Here is a 16,289-nt window from a genome sequence, read left to right on the forward strand (position 1 = left end):
AACCATAAACAAGACGAAAAGCCAACTCACAGAATGGGAGAAAATATTTCCAAACGAAGCAACTGACAAAGGATTAATCTCCAAAATATACAGGCAGCTCATGCAGCTCAGTATCAAAAAAATGCAAACAACCCAATCCAAAAATGGGCAGAAGACCTAAAGAGGCATTTCTCCAAAGAAGATATACAGATTGCCAACAAACACATGAAAGGATGCTCAACATCACTAATCATCAGAGAGATGCAAATCAAAACTACAATAAGGTATCACCTCACACGGGTCAGAATGGCCATCATCAAAAAATCTACAAACAATAAATGCTGGAGAGGGTGCGGAGAAAGGGGAACCCTCTTGCACTGCTTGTGGGAATGTAAACTGACACAACCACTATGGAGAACAGTATGGAGGTTCCTTAAAAAACTAAAAATAGAACTATCATATGACCCAGCAATCCCACTACTGGGCATATACCCTGAGAAAACCATAATTCAAAAAGAGTCATGTACCACAATGTTCATTGCAGCTCTATTTACAATAGGCAGGACACGGAACCAACCTAAGTGTCCATCTACAGATGAATGGATAAAGAAGATGTGGCACATATATACAATGGAATATTACTGAGCCATAAAAAGAAACGAAATTGAGTTATATGTAGTGAGGTGGATGCACCTAGAGTCTGTCATACAGAGTGAAGTAAGTCAGAAAGAGAAAAACAAATACCGTATGCTGACACATATATATGGAATCTAAAAAAAAACAACTGTTCTGAAGAACCTAGGGGCAGGACAGGAATAAAGATGCAGATGTAGAGAATGGACTTGAGGACACGGGGAAGGGGAAGGTTAAGATGGACACGGGGAAGGGGAAGGTTAAGCTGGGACGAAGTGAGAGAGTGGCATGGACATATATACACTACCAAATGTAAAACAGATAGTTGGTGGGAAGCAGCTGCATAGCACAGGGAAATCAGCTCAGTGCTTTGTGACCACCTAGAGGGGTGGGATAGGGAGGGTGGGAGGGAGACCCAAGAGGGAGGAGATATGTGGATATATGTATACGTATAGCTGATTCACTTTGTTATACTGCGAAAGTAACACACCACTGTAAAGCAGTTATACTCCAATGAAGATGTTAAAAATAAATAAATAAATAAAAATTGCCTTACTCCTTCATTCACACTTACGTCCTTCTGGAACTCCAATTAGATGTATGTTAGAACTCTTCATTCTATGCTGTGCCAATTTGTTTTTTACCTGTTCATGAGCTTTTAATTTTAGTTAATTTTTTATAACTAGAAGTTCTGGGGTTTTTGTTTCCTAATCTGCCTGGTCAGAGACCCTTACTTCATACTCACATTTCTTTTCATTTCTTCTAATATATTAATCAAACTTACTGGAATTACTAAGACAAAATATAAACTTTCTGCAGTCTCTAGAGGTCACTGTCTCATTTCTGCTGGCTCTTGCTCACTATGCAATGTTTTTTTGTGCACTTTGTGATTTTTTTTTGACTATGATCTCAAGTGGCTTGGAATTTTAATCTGTAGATTTTTGAAGGCTGGGTTGAAGGTACATCCCTCCTAAGAGAAGGTAACTTGAGAGATTTTGTAAGGTACCTGAAGGCACCACCAAACAGAGACTATTTAAAATACATTCTTGGGGCTTCCCTGGTGGTGCAGTGGTTAAGAATCTGCCTACCAATGCAGGGGACATGGGTTCGAGCCCTGGATGTGGTAAGATCCCACATGCCACGGAGCAACTAAGCCCGTGAGCCACAACTACTGAGCCTGCACTCTAGAACCTGCTCGCCACAACTACTGAGCCCATGTGCCACAACTACTGAAGCCCTCGCGCCTAGGGCCCATGCTCCACAAGAGAAGCCACCGCAATGAGAAGCCTGTGCACCACAACGAAGAGTAGCCCTCGCTCGCCGCAACTAGAGAAAGTCTGTGAGCAGCAACGAAGACCCAATGCAGCCAAAAATAATAAATGTTAGTTCTTAAAAAAAATTTCTAAAAAAAAAAAAAAAAAAAAAAAAAAATTTCTTTAAATAAAATAAAATACATTCTTGACTTGAAGTTTTATGAAACCACATGGGAAATGTGACCCTGTAAGGACCCTTGTTATAAATTCTCAGTGAAGATTTCTCCTGCCACACCCCAAATGCCAAGGTCCCCGCTTCATGTATGGGAAGGTTCTCCTTTCAGATTCCTCTCCTTAGGAAGGCTGCAAGCTTGTTTCCTGTGGCCTCTGATGCCATCAAAAGAGAAGTTCAAAGCCATCCAGTTCGGGCAGATTCAACCAGGGTGAAAGCTTACTTTAAACCTTGCTAACATCTCATTTCCAATTTCATTTCATTTTTAGCTTCTGAATATTCTTTACTTTCTTGCCAGCCCAATGATGCATTTTGAAAGATTTTTTAAAATATTTTATTCAGGATTTTCCTCACTTGGGAGGGTTATTCATGGTATCTCTCTAGTTTAGTCCTACTGCCAGAAATGAACTGCTGACTCTACTCTTAATATCTTTCATTTGTTTTCTCTTCTCTATTATTATCTCTAAGACTTTAAAATCAAGTCCTTAATTCTTCTTACCTGGATTACTACAATAGGCTCCTAACTGATCATCATTCTATCTTCCACTTTGCTGCTGAAGTTATGTTCCAAAATACAAGTGTGCTTATAACACACAAATACAAACACACACACACAGTTTAAGTTAATAGCTCTCTGACACCCACAGTATAAATTCCAAAGTTCTTATGATCTGGCGAGTCCTCTGTGATCAGACGTCAGCTTATCTCTCTGGCTTTTCCTCTCCATCCTATGCAATTCAGTACAGTCACACCAAATTACACGCTTGGAAAGTCCTTATTCCCCTTATCTCTCCCTTCGCCTAGTTCATGCATGCTCAAGAATCACCATAAGTGTTACTTTTTTCAATTCCTGTGCTAAGCATTCTCTACACTACCTCCTCCCCACTCACACCACTGTGATACTCTTCTATTACATACATGGACATACTACTAAGCAGTAAATACTTGTTTACTTTCTAGCTCCTCCAAAAGAGCAGGAGCTTCTTGAACACAGGGGTTGATTTTTGTCTTGGTACCCCAGCATCTAATGGTTATGTTCGCTTGCATGTGATCAATATCTAATAAACTGACCTAAAACTATCTCATAGTACTTCAGCTAACCAGTTAGTACACTGGGGAAAGAAAGGCCAGACTTCAGCAAAAACAACCCTTCTATATCCTTTGAATTTTTTTCCTCTTGGCTGCGCCACACGTTTGTGGGATCTTAGTTCCCTGACCAGGGATTGAATCCGGGCCCTGGCAGTGAAAGCGCCGAGTCCTAACCACTGGACCACCAGGGAATTCCCCTATCCTTTGAATTTTAAACCGCATATATTTTATGTTTTAAATTTCATTTACAAAGCAATATGGTTACACTGTGGAAATCACAAATAGCAAATGGGTATTTAGGATAAATGAACATAAGATAAAATGTCCAGTGAAAGCATCATATACAAATTTTAAATGTGCTATATCTCAAACAACATAAAGTGAAAATCACATGCTCCAAAAAACTCTCAGATGATATTGAGCAGCTACAGCTTTGTCAGAAAGCTGACAAAGACATATCTAAATGCTAGTAAAAAACAAAAAGAGAACAAAATTATTTCATGGAACATGACAGGAAAAAAGCATTAATATATAATGTTGTGATTTAATGTTAACTCAATAAGTAACATTATAAAAAAGCATCAATCATTTCACTTAAATCTCCAGAAATTTACATATTTATGTTACTGAAAAATCTTTTTTGGGAACTGGACAAATACAGAATTGCCTTCTATTTGGAGTGTGCCTTATGTCTGGGTATATATGGTAATTTAAGTTACATAGGGCCAGGGATGTTTTTTCTTTAAAAGGGCTTCATATGGGCTTCCCTGGTGGTGCAGTGGTTGAGAGTCAGCCTGCCGATGCAGGGGACACGGGTTCGTGCCCCGGTCCGGGAAGATCCCACATGCCGCGGAGCAGCTGGGCCCGTGAGCCATGGCCACTGAGCCTGCGCATCCGGAGCCTGTGCTCCGCAGTGGGAGAGGCCACAACAGTGAGAGGCCTGCGTACCGCAAAAAAAAAAAGGGCTTCATATATTACTCAAAATTGAGAAACTTTCCTCTACTATTCTCTCTTCAACTGCAAACAGCCCATCAGTCAACCAACAAATCCTACAGCTTCCATCTAATTAACAACACCCCTATCCATACTGTTCTACGCCCACTGCTATACTCTTTGTTCATGCCTTCAACATCTCTTACATGAACTATCACATTTCTTTGCTCTTGGTCATGCTCCTTTTGATATACCTTCTATATTGCAAAAGAATGTAAATTTGATTATCTCCCCTGTTTCAACAGTTCTGCACTGCTGACTGGAAAACTTTTCATCTCTCTTGAGCTGCACACAAGATTTGGCCCTTATAAACTGCTCCTATTTTATACCCTTCTGCTTTCATCTCACCTCTGTACCATTCCCTCCAGGTGCAGATGTTTTTGTAACCTAGGCAGATCACTTGGTGGTACTTTACAATGCCATGCCTCTGTATGATATGGAGAGTGACAGCAGTAAAATCAGTCCCATCATTCTTCTTTTTTTTTTAAATTTTATTTATTTATTTATTTTTGGCTGCGTTGGGGTTGGGTCCTCGTTGCTGCATGCAGGCCTTCTCTAGTTGCGGTGCGTGGGCTTCTCACTGCGGTGGCTTCTCTTTCCAGAGCACGGGCTCCGGGGGGTGTGGGCTTCAGCAGTTGTGGTGCACGGGCTCAGCTGCTCCGCGGCATGTGGAATCTTCCCGGACCAGGGCTTGAACCCGTGTCCCCTGCACTGGCAGGCGGATTCTTAACCACTGCACCACCAGGGAAGTCCCAGTCCCCTCATTTTTCTTGACAACACACCAAATACCCACCTGTTAAGTTGTGGACCTTCCCCCTCCCTCCTCACCCTAAAGTATATACAAGAACAGATACTACTTTTCCACAGGGCCTTATCTCTATCCTTGTCTCTGCTAGCTCTTCTATCTTACAGACTTTAAAAACTCACTGAACTGGCCAGTTCTCACTTTTCTCAAACCAGTTCTCTCTCCATAAGTCCTCAGTCAAGCTGAACCAAAAGTTCTCAAATTCTATACTATATATAAAATAAGCAATAAGGTCCTACTATATAGCATAAGGAACTATATTCAATATCTTATAATAAACTATCATGGAAAAGAATAAGAAAAAATATATATATATACGTATGTATAACTGAATCACTTTGCTGTACACCAGAAACTAACACATTGTAAAAACTATACTTCAATAAAAATAAAATAATTTAAAAAATAAAAAGTTCTCAAGTTCTAGTATATACAGACTTATATTCTCACCATTAGGAAACACTTTAAAAAAGTGAAATCTCAGACTTCCTTGTGGTGCAGTGGTTAAGGATCCGCCTGCCAATGCAGAGAACATGGGTCCGAGCCCTGGTCTGGGAGGATCCCACATGCCGCAGAGCAACTAAGCCCAGGTGCCACAATCACTGAGCCTGCACTCTAGAGCCCATGAGCCACAACTACTGGGCCCGTGTGCCACAACTACTGAAGCCCATGCGCCTAGAGCCTGTGCTCTGCAACAAGAGAAGCCACCACAATGAGAAGCCTATGCACAGCAACGAAGAGTAGCCCCTGCTTGCCGCAACTAGAGGAGGCCCGCACACAGCAACAAAGACCCAACACACAAAAATAAAAACAAATTCAACTTTTTGAGGGAAAGGAGGAGTTCAAATATCCCAGTAGCCAACTGTATGTTAGGTAATTAAATACAGACTCTTGGGGCAAAACCAGCACAAATTTGATGAAAATTTTCCATATCATTACTCATAAAACCTGAAGCTTTCAGCGCTTTTCTAATATTTTTACATTGTGTCCAGTTATACTGGTTACATTATTTCCTAAATGCTAGTCTAAAAGTTCAGTGTCTATTGTACTCCACCATTTTAATTTATCTACCCAGCAGCTTCTGAAAATTAAAAGGTTCCTGTATGTAAACTACTCTGGCTACTTATTTCAGCAAGAGATGCATGAACTATTATCTTTGCCCCATAATAAACCCTAAAACTAGCTTCTGAATGACACCTACTTATCTTTTTCTTTTCAGAGAATTAAATGGCTGAGTTTATACCATTTTGGCTCTTGTCTCTCTAGGTGCTCACCACACTGCACTAAAGCACCACAAAAGGGACAAACAACATGCTGGGACTTCCCTGGTGGCGTAGTGGTTAAGACTCCGCGCGCTCCCAATGCAGGGGGCCCACGTTCGATCCCTGGCCGGTGAACTAGATCCCATATGCATGCCACAACTAAGAATTCACATGCCACAACTAAGGAGCCCGTGTGCTGCAACAAAGGAGCCAGCAAGCTGCAACTAAGAAGCCCACGTGCTGCAACTAAGGAGCTCGACTGCTGCAACTAAGACTTAGTACAACCAAATAAATAAATAAATATTAAAAAAAAAAAAGAACATGCTGATGTAGGATCGAAACTCCCTTCTGCTATAATAGCAACCAATCCCAGCTGCTTCACTCCTTTTGAAATTTGTTCATAAGGAAATTCAACTTAAAAATGACCACTGCTGGGAATTCCCTGACAGTCCAGTGGTTAGCACTTGGCCCTTTCACTGCAAGTCCTGGGTTCAATCCCTGGTGAGGGAACTAAGATCCTGCAAGTGGCCCCCCCAAAAAAGAGCTGATGTAGAAACACAGGAAAATGTAAAAAAAGTATAGGTGAGTATTCCAGAGATCTACTGAACTATAGATTAAAATAGAATTCATTAAAAGGGATTATACCGAGAATGACTTTAAGACAAAAATAAAGCTATAATAAAGGAAATAATAACTGTGATATTTTGGGGGGCAGAAGGTGTCAACACTCAAGGCTCAGAATTGCTCTTTTTAACATCTTTATTGGAGTATAACTGCTTTATAATGGTGTGTTAGTTTCTGCTGTATAACAAAGTGAGAACTGCCATTCTTATCTATAATCCTCACTTAACCATTTAGTGCTAGAATCTAAACTATAGGCAGCGTATCATATATCTGTTGACAATCTGACAGGATAACTTCCATCATTGGAGCCTGTCAGTATAGTGACCTAAGAGCTTTCCATAAAAGGGGTCTCTACTTATGAGATTTTTTAAAAAAGAAGCACATGCTAAATTCTGGCAAGACTGAAGAAGACAGTATTAGAGAGGGGCCCAAGAAGCAAAATACACCATTCACTTTCTTAAATAAAGCCAAATTATCTGAGCTATCTGTGCTTGTATAATCAGGCATTCTTAGTTTATCACTTGTTTTATCACTTAGTGTATCTTTTTTTTCTTTTAAAATGTAGATCCTGCCCCCACTCCAATTGGAAGGGTCTGGGTAGGGCCCAGGAATATGCCATTTTTTAAAACATTTATTTATTTATTTGGATGTGCTGGGTCTTAGTTGCAGCAGGACCGCTCCTTAGTTGTGGTTCGCGGGCTCCTTTGTTATGGCTCACCAGCTCCTTAGTTGCGGCACATGGGCTCCTTAGTTGTGGCATGCGAACTCTCAGTTGCAGCATGCATGTGGGATCTAGTTCCCCGACCAGGGATCGAACCCGGACCCCTTGCATTGGGAGCACAGAGTCTTAACCACTGCACCACCAGGGAGGTCCCAACTGTATCGTTTTAGAAACAGAAGATAACTGAAGGATAATTAAAGGTTCCAGTGGTTCTTAATGTCAGGAAGTAGTAGAGGCATCTAGAAATGTGAGACACCATTTTTGGTGTTTCATGATTAGGGGATGGGAGCACTACTGGCATTTAGTGGAGAGAAGCCAGGGGTGCCTTAGTAGCTTGGAAAACGTCTCCCCTCCCCTAAAGATTTCTCACACCTTCATTTCAGACTTCTGGCCTCCAGAACTGAGAGAATAACTGTGTTAAGCAATGCAGTTTGTGGTAATTTGTTACAGCAGCCACAGGAAACTCATACAAGTGCTAAATCTTCTGCAATGAACAGAACAGTCCTACAGAACAAGAAACTGTCCTAGCCAAAATGCCAACAACACTTCCACTTAGCTAAACAGAGGAACAGAAGGTTAACTGAGAGGGCAAAGGGAAAGTAAGGAGGGCTAAATGATATAGAGGACAGGAACAGTGATAAACAAATTTAAACAAGTTACAAGTTTTACCTATATACTTAGAGGTAATAACAATTTTTGATGAGTCAGCCGTAAAAAATTTGAACTTCTCTCTTATTATATTCAGAATGAAGAACAAATCTTTTTTAAAAGGGGGAGGGGGGCCTTTAAAAGAAACTTGCAGGTTTAAACTACCTGTAAACCTGTTCATGGGCTTATTTTGAGGTCTCAATATTATAGGTAGCAGCAGGATAGCTTAATCTAACCCAGGGTCTTAGTTTGTTCAGGCTGCTGTAACAAAAATACAATAGACTGGGTGGCTTAAACAATGAACATTTCTCTCTCACAGTTCTGCAGGTTGGGAAATCAAAGATCAGGCTCCAGTAGATTTGGTGTGTGATGCAGGCCCACTTCCTGGTTGATAAGACAGTTGTCTTCTCCGTGTGTACTCACATGGTGGAAGGGCCCAGATAGCTCTCTGGGGTCTCCTTTTTAAGTACACTAATCCCATTCATAAGGACTCCACCCTCATGACCTAACCACCTCCCAAAGGCCCCACCTCCTAATAACATCACACTGGGGGCTCAGGATTTCAAAATATCAAATTTTGGGAAGGACACAAAAATTCAGTCCATAACACCCCATAATCCATATCTATGGCCAAAGTCCCACTTTACTGTTTCTCACCACATGCACTTTTTATTTATCCACTACCTTTTCTTCCATCTGCTTTAGCTTGCTAATGGCACCAAAGGCATTAAGCCAGCTTGTGGCACCCAATTTATCAGTGGCCATCTCCTTGCTGCTGCCTCTTAGTTCACACTCTTTCTCCTTTAATGACTTCATATAGAAAATAGCCCCAAACCTGTACTGCAGTCTATGTTTCCACCACAGCTGGAAAGAAGAATCAAGAGACATTTCAAACTTTAGTAGTCCCTTATACCTATTCTCTACACTATTTTCAATGCCGAAAGAACAGTCTCTTCACTATTATCAAGGAACCTAAGTATGGTAGTCACAGAGATTTTTTTTAAAAAGAAAAAAAATCCCTCTACAGACCCTTCCTTGCCCCACAGGGATAGAGCACAGAAATGACAGGGACACAAAGTGGTTACTTTTTGGTTCTACACTTCCCCTAGAAATGATAATAAAGCCAGCCAGACTATCCACCAAGGAAATGAGAGTCGGTGACAGTTGCAAGAAGTAAGATGAAAGTTCAGCCTCCTCACTGGTCTCCCATCCTGGAGTTTTTAAGTATTGAGGAATAGAAAATATTTTTTAAAAAATTTATATACAAGCACTATGGAGAACACTATGGAAGTTCCTTAAAAAACTAAAAATAGAACTACCATATGATCCAGCAATCCCACTCCTGGGCATATATCCGGATAAAACCATAATTTGAAAGGATACATGCACCCCACTGTTCACTGCAGCACTACTGACAATAGCCAAGACAGGGAAGCAATGTCCATCGACAGAGGAACAGATAAAGGAGATGTGGTAGATACACACAATGGAATATTACTCAGCCATAAAAAAGGAGGAAACAATGCCATTTGCAGCAACATGGATGAACCTAGAGATTATCACACCAAGTGAAGTAAGTCAGTCAGAGAAAGACAAAATGCAAAATGGTGTATGTACCAATAGTAACTTAGGAAAATAGTATGACTTTCTTAAAGTCACACACCTATCATATGATCCCACTCCTAACTATTTATCCAAAGGAAATGAAAACGTATATTCACACACTTATACATTAATGTTTTGGGCAGCTTTATTTATAATCTCCCAAACAAGAAACAACACAATTATCCATTCATTTAATGGATAAACAAATTGTAGTATATCCCTACAATGGTATATTATTCACCAATAAAAAGGAACTACTCATACCACAACATCATGAATGAATCTCAAATGCAGTATGCTAAGTAAAAGAAGCCAGACTCAAAAGAAGCCCAACTACATATTGTGATTCCATTTATATGACATTCTGGAAAAGAACAGACAAAAAGATTAGGCTACAGGTGAGAGGAGGGATTGACTACAAAGGGGCGGGGGGAAATTTTTGAGGATAGAACTGTTCTGCATCTTGGGGACTTCCCTGGTGGTGCAGTGGTTAAGAATCTGCCTGCCAATACAGGGGATATGTGTTCCAACCCTGGTCCAGGAAGATCCCACATGCTGCGGAGCAACTAAGCACATGTGCCCTAACTACTGAGCCTGAGCTCTAGAGCCTGTGAGCCACAACTGCTGAGCCCATGTGCCGCAACTACTGAAGCCTGCATGCCTAAAGCCCGAGCTCCGCAACAAGAGAAGCCACTGCAATGAGAAGCCCACGCACCGCAACGAAGAGTAGCCACCGCTCGCCGCAACTAAAGAAAGCCTGCATACAGCAAGACCCAATGCAGCCAAAAATAAATAAATAAATTTATTTAAAAAAAAAAGAACTGTTCTGCATCTTTATTGTGGTTTTACGACTGTATGCACTTATGAAAACTTTACACTAAGGTTAAATTTTACTGTATGCAAATTATACCCTTTATTTTAACAGAATTTGGGTTTACATTTTGTATGTGTTCTTTTTATTTCATTTTTTAAAACAATTAATTTTTATTGCATTTTTACTAAAGCATTAGTCTCTGGGGAATTCCCTCCTTTCACTGCTGAGGACCCGGGTTCGATCCCTAGTTGGGGAACTAAGATCCCACAAGCCACGTGTGGCGTAGCACCCCCCCCCCAAAAAAGAAAAATTAAAAGTATTGGTCTATGAAGATTTTTTTTAAGGGGGGGGGCGGTCCTTTCCTACAAATAAATTTGAGAAGCACTGACCTATACATATAACCCTAACTCACTTTACTTCTCTGGGCCTTCAATTTCTCATTTTAACTCAGAAATGGGTCAATATGGTTTCTAAGATGTTTTCCAACCCTAACCAAGAAAAATCTGTGAATATTCAATGATTTCTGGTTTCCTAAAGTGCCTACATAATATCTGACATATTACCCTACTCCTAATGTTTGAAGTACCATCACATTCTCCTGGTTTTCCTCCTACATCTTTGGTTTCTTCCGATCCTTCTCTGTACTTTCTTCTTTACCGTCTGTTAGATGTTAGTGTTCCTTCAGCTTTGTGTCCTGGAACAAAGGACACATCCACTTTTATAGCTTCAACTGCCATCAATATGACTCATCAGATGTCACTCTTCTTTCTAGACCCAAATATTCATTTCCCTACTGAACAGCTCCATTTGGAAGTCCCACAGGCAGCAACTTACCTAAGCTGAACTAATCATCTCCCCAAACCTCTGCTACTATTCCATACCTTCACAAATTGTATTATTATACACTTAGACATCCAAAACAGAATCCTAAGCTTCATTCTGACTCCTCTGAATTCTTCCCTTACCTTTCAGAGTCCACTTCTCTGCCACTAACTTATTTCAGGACACCAGCATCTTCAATTATTGCAACAGTCTTCTATTGATGTCTATGCCTACCTCTTCTCACCTATGGCCAAGTAGCTCTTTCTGAAAAAACCAAATATGATTGTGTCACTCCCCTAATTAAAACTTTTCACTGACTCCCCACTACATTCAGAATAAAGCCAAGATTTCTTAACATGAGTTACAAGGCCCTTCCTAATCTGGTACCCTCTTATCTCTTCAGCCCCATTTATTGCATCTCACACAAGCTATGCTCTCTTCATTTGGAATTATCATCAATTCCCTCAACCTACTGTCTCTCCTTTCTTGTCTCTATATGTATGCCTGTCCCTCTTTCCTCCAGGTCTCTGCACATGTTTCTCCTGCCAGAAACAGCTCCCCTCCAGGTTTTAGCTAAGAAATTATTTCTTCTGGGAAGCTTTTCTTGACCTCCCTCATTTGTGCTACCGTAACAGCTCCTTACCATTATCCCAATGTATTACAATACCCATTTATGTGTCTGTATTCCCATTAACCTTTAAGCTTTTTGAGGACAGACACCATGTCTTGCTCATGGCAGTATCCCCAAGATCTGAACCATGCCTGGCACATAGTAGTCTATTAATAAATACTGAGTTTACTAGTAAGAGTCTACTCGCAACTCAAAAAAATTTATTCCCTCCCTAATTTCTGCTCAAACTTCATTAACACCTTTTGAAATAGTTCTTAAAATTCCAGAAGAGTTTTAATAACTAGATCACTTGCAACTACCTTTCTTGCAACTACTTGCAACACAGAGAACTTAAATACACTTTAATACTAACCCAAGAAAAATGTATTGTAGAAAGAATATGAATGGAAGTTGACTACAAATCCAAATACTACAAACACCAAGAGTTTCTAATTTAACAAATATGCATTCATTCAACAATTTTAAAAAAGATTAAACTAAAGGGGTTCTATAATTTCATTAAGTCCGTGAATGCCTACTATACACAAAGCTTTATGGAATGCTACACTAGCAACCACTTGTACTCTTCTCAGCCTCACTTTCTATTCCCTCACTTTTTGGCCTTACCTTCTGATTGTGTATTTACTTCTACCTATTCTATAGCATCTATATATCCCTCATCTCACGAATTATTCTGATTACATCTATGCATTTTGTATACGTGTGGCTGGATGTCAGTCCAAGTTGGTGTTAATGGGATACTGCCGTGGTTCAAAACATTTTAAAAAACTGCTCTTTTGGAATTACCTTCAGATCCAGTGGCACATTCTTTCCTCAGGTTTTGAGAACTGATATAACTTCTGAAAGCAGTCAGCAGTCTAAGCCATGTATGAGAGCATCAATGGAGATCAAACTGAGTAATACTGTAAAATGTGGTAGACTATAAAATAACAGGACTGGATTTCTATGTAGCTTGAAATAATGCTAATGGCATCAATGGTAAAGGTACATAGCTTCTCAGTGTGACCACTTCAAAGACCATCACTTCCCTTGGCTATCTGCTTATCAAAGGGTTTAATCATAGGAAAAATGTTCACGATGTAACGTTAATTGAAAATTTCAGAATTCTAAATTATGTACATTATGATCCACAATGTAAAAATAATTTTAAAGTAATTTAAAAAATAAAAATAAGTATGTAAACAAGAACTGGAAGATAATATGTGAAATAAATAATATTGCTATTATGAGAATGAATTAGTGTTTCTTTTTTCAAAATTATTTCATGTGATATCTTTTTAATATTTTTTAAAAGTCAGAGTCATCACTTCATACTCACATATCATAGAAAGAGAGTGTGAGAGAGATCTGTTCTATTTAGTGAGAAATAAAAGTTAAAATTCTTTCAATTTTCTCTTCTACTTCTAAATGCCACAGAAAAGGTAAGACTCACATTTTTGAAAATGCATTGCTTTTACCACAATGTTGGGCTTCCAAGTAAGTAAAATCTTTTTGAAATGAGAGCATAAACTCTTAAGGTCAGTTTCATTCATCTAGCAATAAATAAATTTCAAATACCTTTTTGTCATAAATACTACAATTTAAAATATTAGTGGGGACTTCCCTGGTGGTCCAGTGGTTAAGACTCTGCGCTTCCACTGCAGGGGGCACGGGTTCCATCCCTGGTCGGGGAATTAAGATACCATATGCCACACGGCCAAAAAAAAAAAATATATATATATATACGTATATATATATATATATATATATACGTATATATATATATACACACACACGAATTTTTTTAGGATATATGAAAGGGAATAAAGGGGTCAATCATGTGTTTCTAATATTTAATTACTATCTTGTAAAAAAATCATTATTATAAATCCATAATACATTAAGAAGAATCTATGGTATTTTCGCTTTTACAGACCTCCAGATACCACTGTCTACTGAGGGTCTCCAACTTGATTCAGGAATAGAAGGGCCTGTGACCAGGAAACAAGCCATGAAGACTAGCACACAGAAACAGAATTAAAGCAATTAAGTGAGTCACTTCATCTCACCACATTTTGGGTTTTGTCTACACCTACCAAAAATGTTGCATTAGAAGGAATAATGTGAGACTAAAACAATCCGAGTTCCTATGGTAGTTAGCATAAAAAACTGGAATGAAATAGGTGGCATCTTAAACCACCTCTAGAAAAGAAAAGATAATGATAATCACTTCTATATGTAATTCACTACAAAGATTTTTCTATATAAACATAATACAGCAGTATTAACTTATATACACATACACACAATAATTTTCTGATTTTCCCAATAATGATCTGCTTAGACACTGGGAAATGCATTACATCTCTAATATAACAGTCCAATCACAATTTTTAAATATTAAGAAAAGTTATTCCAATTCTCATCCCAATTTTGTTACAAATTTTACTTTATCAACTGTGACTCGATGTTTCATGCCCACAAGCTAGACAATGCATCAAACATATAGTTATCGCTGCAAAGTAAAAAATAAAAATACCTTTAACTATAAAACGACAACTCGCAAACAACCGGCAGTGGTTAAAATATAAAATTTCACTTAACCAGATCTTGCACGTCAAACTCTGGATACATTGAAAATGGAAATGTTCTCTGCATCTAACAAACTACCAAATAATGTATAGATCTGCTAACATTCTGACCTCCTTACAAAATGACAAACTAGAACGGCAAAATTACACTCAGGCACATGTAGTACTCTTCTCTCAAATCACTCCACAGAGAACTTCATCATTTGCTCCGCCCTCTAATAACTCATGCAAAAAAAGTTCAGCACCATCACAGAGAACAAGACAGAGAGAATTCATAGAACGGCTTAGGGCCTTTCCTCCAGGCAGTAAGAGGATCTGCGTGTGCCCTTCGCAGGGGTCCAAAGGAAAAGAAAAACCGTGGGTTTGGGGTATACTGACATCCAGAAACTGATTTTGTCTCAAAGAAGTTTCTGCCGTCATTCCTATTTTATCAGCAGGAGGCCCTGGCGCCATCGTCTCGGTCTTTATTATTTTTTAATGGGGAGGTGGGAAACGCCACCGAAGATTCCTCCAGGCCTTTCCTATTAAGGTCTGGGGGGGTTCCCCCTCATTCTTCTCTTAAAACCTCAGTCTGGAGGGTACTCCTCAGCACCCCCCCCTTTCTGGCGGCCTATCCCCCGAGATCGGTAAAGGCGCTGCCGAACCCCCCAGCCTCGCCGTTAAGGCGGGAGGGCCCGAACACGCCAGGGCCACAGCGATGGCTCCGAGGGGCCCAGAAAGGGGAAGGGCAGGCCAGGGACGGGGGGGAGAATGACCTGGCCAAGGAAAAACGGAATAAGGAGGTGAGGGTATGCGCTGCACCCCAAGGCTGCACAGAGAAGAGGCGATGATGATGAAGGAGGAGGGCGGTGGCCCGGGTGCGGCCCCCCACCTCTCCCGCCCCCAGGTTCCCGGGCCGGCGGGGGAGGATGAGCTCGGCCCATTCCCCGGGTCTGGGCTGAAAGGAGGTGGGGAGGTTTCCCTCCACACTGCAAGAAGACCAAGAACGAGGGTATGGGGTGCGCGGGGGTAAGGGGGTGTCTCCCGCCTGAACCCGGAGACCCGACGCCGTCGTCGCCTCTTCCTCAGGAGGGAGGACGAGAGCTGTGGGTAAAGCCCGAGGGAGGAATGCATGAAGGTAAAGGGAAGCCCAGGGCAGACCGGCCGCCCGCTCCAGACCCCACTCTCCACCTTCCGGTAACCGCGTCTCTTACCGGTGATGGCGGTGAACTGCTGAATTAACCCCTTCAGCGCCGAGGACGCCGCGGAGCCCCCGTGGGCAGCCATCTTACCGCCGCCGCCGCTGCCGCCGAACAACAACACAGACACACACGGAACGCCCTCCCCCACCTCGCCGCACGGTTTGCGCAGGCTCATTGACCGCCCCCAAGCTCTGCCCCGCCCACCCCGGCCCCCCGTGGAGGCCTGCGCAGGCGCACTTCCAGATCGGTCAGGGAGAGCTTTCTGCTCTCTGGGTTGGCTGCTCGGTTGCTGTCCGCCACCGCATCCTTCATTGCAACCTCTGGTGCCTTCCTCTCCAAGCTCTAAGGCCAGTCTCAGAGACGCGAAATTGCTTCCTAAGTTTCCGAAGGGCTTGGTAGGTAGTAGGCTATTTGCGTTTCAGCTTCA

The 16,289-nt window shown here is 41.0% G+C and overlaps 1 protein-coding gene across 1 annotated transcript in view; it reads right to left on the minus strand.

Annotated features, from left to right (window-relative positions):
- UBXN7 (UBX domain protein 7) overlaps window positions 1–15,966 on the minus strand; it is a 54,386-nt gene extending 38,420 nt beyond the window's left edge. The window contains exon 1 of the mRNA XM_029213721.1: window positions 15,875–15,966. Within this exon, the coding sequence (XP_029069554.1) occupies window positions 15,875–15,947 (73 nt within the window). The 5' untranslated portion in view covers window positions 15,948–15,966. The remainder of the gene's footprint in view (window positions 1–15,874) is intronic.
- Window positions 15,967–16,289: the final 323 nt, after the last annotated feature.

This window comes from Monodon monoceros, unplaced genomic scaffold (genome assembly GCF_005190385.1).
Source record: "Monodon monoceros isolate NGI ecotype Baffin Bay Population unplaced genomic scaffold, NGI_Narwhal_1 Super_Scaffold_11, whole genome shotgun sequence".
NCBI classification, from domain to species: Eukaryota; Metazoa; Chordata; class Mammalia; order Artiodactyla; family Monodontidae; genus Monodon; species Monodon monoceros.